Raw genomic sequence first — 3,559 nt, 5'->3', positions numbered from 1 at the left:
TGGGAAATTGTAATTACCTCGAGTGCAATCATCCATGATTTGCCTAGCGTACCTATGATGGCAACCACAAGTAAAAGAAGTACCATTACAGAGAGATAGCATGAGATGTACTGCAGCTTAGGTCGGGCTAAGGTTGAATGTCGAACCATCAACCAGAACCATGCAGCTACACCCACATAGTCCACAAAGAGAACAAAGAGGCCACCCGGATGGACGGAGCTCAGGAGGAAGGTTCCAGCGAGAGACAACGCTACCTTAGCCAGCGCGGAAAGAACGGCGAAAGTAGGGTACACGATGCGTAGAAATCGAGGTGTGAATATATTTTCACGCTGTTGAAAAATTACATGAAGGTACTGTGGTACCGTTAGCCGACAGTAGGCCTCGCTCATTCCATGCAATGAAGACCTACTGCTTGTAGCGGTGGGGATAACGGAGTAACCCAAAAGAGCACTTGGCTCCATCTTGGAAATCTTTTACTCCAGAACAGCCCGGTAAGAATAGCAAAGGGAACACATGAGAAGGCACACAAACCCAAGTCGAATTTGTGCCACCGCCACTTGGATGGAATACAGTACAAAAGAGACAGTCTTCCAACGTTCAGAAGTAGAAGAATAGTGACTAAAACAGATTTGATAATGTCTTCTGAAATCATGGCTATAATTTCTTAGCAGCAGACACATCTTGGGATTAGAGATGGAGGTTTATATAGCCAAACCCACAATTGCCTAGTCATGAATGTATAGATCCCAGGAGCTCTTCATCTGGTTCCAAAGTCTTCTCGACGGATCGCATACTCAACTTTCTACCTTTATCTCAACTTTATGGCATTGCGGAAGAACTGAGGTCTTCAATTAATGGTTCGCGGTAACATTTTGTTTTCCTTCCGCGCTCGAGAGCAAGTCCCGCTTGAAAGCCTGGAACATATTGCTGAGCCAATTAGTATCGCACCTGCTCATTCTCGCCCTTGCTGATATGAGACTACCTGCATGGGGAAAGCGATCAAAATAATGAACGTTCACATTTCACTTTACTAGTAATGGGTGCAGTCAGTCATCGCTTCAAAATGGCCGATTGCAAGTGCATTTCGCCTTTTCAATGTCGACGGAATGCGATACGGTTGTGAATATATACCGGAATCTTACAAATCACGAGATCTGACTATATCGCTGGCCGCCCACATAATTCCTTTAGGCCTGTCATCGGAACAGTAGAAACTTGCGCGCTGCCTACAAAATGCTCGGAAATCTCACAAGCTTGGATGGAACAACGCTCTATCTTTGGGACGGCTTGGTAATCGTTATGCACGTATTCCCTTTCTGAAAACGACTCAAATACCGATACAGAAAGAAACTAGATCCTAGATATTAGCTCTAGTAGCTTATTGGTATTTATTTTCCCAGTCACGTCTGAGTTCCTGTTGCCTTGGAATCATGTCTCTTGGCTACACGTGTAATTTGGATCATTGTATGGCAGAAATAGTTTCCGGTTGGACTTACAACAACAAAGATATTTGTACTCAAGGAAATGCTGTAATGTGCTGATCCTCAGCAAGGTTGGATACACTCTTCCTTCCTGACGGGCGTTAGGGTTGTCCAATGCAACAAGCAGGCTTGCCAGATCCAGCTTCCTTTATAGCTGCATCTCAGTGGCCTAGAAGAAAGGCGTATCATTGTGGTCTCGTTCACCACCCATCCTTGACTGTCCATAGAGCGCTTATCATTCCAACAAAAAGTGTAAATGTCTATAACCTTAGAGGGTTGTCTCTTTCTACCTGTATGTATTGAACGAGCAGTGGATTAGAGCGCATTGGTATTTAGTTCCTGTGCTTTACCACATGCGATATGTAAAGAGGAGCCCGTAAAAGGTTGTCTTGGTGGTAGACATGACGGAAATACTTTCGCTATTTTAGTTATAGTTTCAGTCTGTTACGAAAGTACAACTATAACTGATAAGGTTTCTCCTTGCTTCATGATTACATGCAGCACTGCTAGAACGAATGTAAACGACATAAAATAGACGCAAGAATCAAAATAAAAACAGTATGCGAATCTTTATGCACATCCCATTGGTGATTCAGTTATGCAGTTGAATGTCAAGTAGTTCACCTAGACAGTTCACTGGCCGTAACAGCAATAACAGAACACAGGACATGGCGTTTCACGTGATAGTCTCTTGGGTCTGGCAGTCGCTTCTGACTACCGCCCCCCTCTTGGTATCAAGACATGTAAGGGATCGCTACCTGCATGACAACTTTGGAATACTCCACGAGGCTGTATGTTGAAACCAAGTACATGCCGTGTAGACTGGGCTGCCCAATCCGCGCCAAGCCAATTCTCTCAAGAGGACGACAAATGTAGAAAACATAACCGAAGAAATTGATGAGCAGCAGTCGACCGAATGCAGTGGCCAGTGGGGAGGGATCGTGGAGTGGTTCGGCCAATGCATGAATGGTGGGCACCAACGCCAATAGGCCCACTGGCGCATACTGGCAGAATCGACCACGAAAGGATACCGTGTTATCTTTGAGGTAGCCGTCAGGGAGGCTTCCAACAACGATTACGGTGAAGGCTGAAGCGTATCCAAGTCGTAGCAATGGTTGGGCTGGAAAGAGAAACGCGACCGTCGGAAGAGCAGAGGTCCAAATGAGGAACAGACCAACAAACCACAATGAGACTTGCTCTTTTGTCTTTGTTTTGTTGTGGAGCACACAGAAACCATTTTGGATGACAACACATAAATGCCACAAAGCGATTCCGCCACCAAAGGCGATGACTGCCAGGGCATATGGGATCGACTCTTGAGTTGAAGGAAAATGGAAAATCAAAAATAGTAGCAGATAAACGACAAAGTAGTAGAGCCCGAGCATGCCAATTATGATATCAATGGCACAGTTGCGCAGGTTATGGTAATCGAGAGTGTCCATTTTGCAAAGTCAAAGTAATTTATTCCGACTGGATTGAGGAGAATTATTCAGGCGGGTAGGCTTTTTTATAGCCAAGTGTGGAGCTCAGGTCATATTCTTTACTGCACAAGTCAGTATTTGCTGAAACACGAGGAAGGGTGGAAGTGACACTTTATGCGGTGGTGATCACCAGAACGGTTGAGGTGAAGAACCATCATATCAACAATGACGACCTCAACGGCTGGACCCTCAGAAATGAGCACGTTCATGTTGAACAGTCGAGGCATGCATGTTTATCTGTCGTTGTCCCAATGATCTTCGGGCTATGTGACTGGCCTATGTGTGCAATGACTGTGATGGATAGGAGCATGGTATATTTCTCACTACGTAACTAAAGGCTATAAGGGTGAACGTGCTTATTCGTTTTCTCTTGCACAAAACGTCCTCGCGAAATCCAGAAATGGAACAGATTGTACATATTATTCGCCAGATCGGCCAACAGCAAGCACACAATGCTTACTATCGTGATTGCTATGCTCTCTTCAAGCTACTCCAAGACCTCACAGAACACACTTTCAACGAGCTACAAACACTTTACCGATCCGGTACCGGGGACACGAACAATTCCGTGCAACAAGTACTCCGAAATTTCCAGAA

General features: G+C 45.1%; 2 protein-coding genes across 2 annotated transcripts; both read right to left on the bottom strand.

The window, feature by feature from the left end:
• Positions 1-2,215: 2,215 nt before the first annotated feature.
• Positions 2,216-2,923, bottom strand: PENARI_c101G05749 (uncharacterized protein; the record flags this gene model as incomplete). The annotated part of the gene is made up of 1 exon (XM_022637837.1): positions 2,216-2,923. One exon carries the CDS (start codon positions 2,921-2,923, stop codon positions 2,216-2,218), a length of 708 nt encoding a protein of 235 aa, XP_022482307.1.
• A 43-nt stretch (positions 2,924-2,966) lies between these two features.
• PENARI_c101G05182 (uncharacterized protein) lies at positions 2,967-3,171 on the bottom strand (the record flags this gene model as incomplete). The annotated part of the gene is made up of 2 exons (XM_022637836.1): positions 2,967-3,024; positions 3,074-3,171. The coding sequence occupies 2 exons, from the start codon at positions 3,169-3,171 to the stop codon at positions 2,967-2,969; spliced, it is 156 nt and encodes a 51-aa protein (XP_022482308.1).
• Between the last annotated feature and the right edge of the window lie 388 nt (positions 3,172-3,559).

Source organism: Penicillium arizonense (genome assembly GCF_001773325.1).
Source record: "Penicillium arizonense strain CBS 141311 chromosome Unknown PENARI_contig101, whole genome shotgun sequence".
In the NCBI taxonomy this organism is placed as follows: Eukaryota; Fungi; Ascomycota; class Eurotiomycetes; order Eurotiales; family Aspergillaceae; genus Penicillium; species Penicillium arizonense.
The sequence above is the reverse complement of the archived record's forward strand: the minus strand, read 5'-3'. Positions and strand labels throughout refer to the sequence as shown.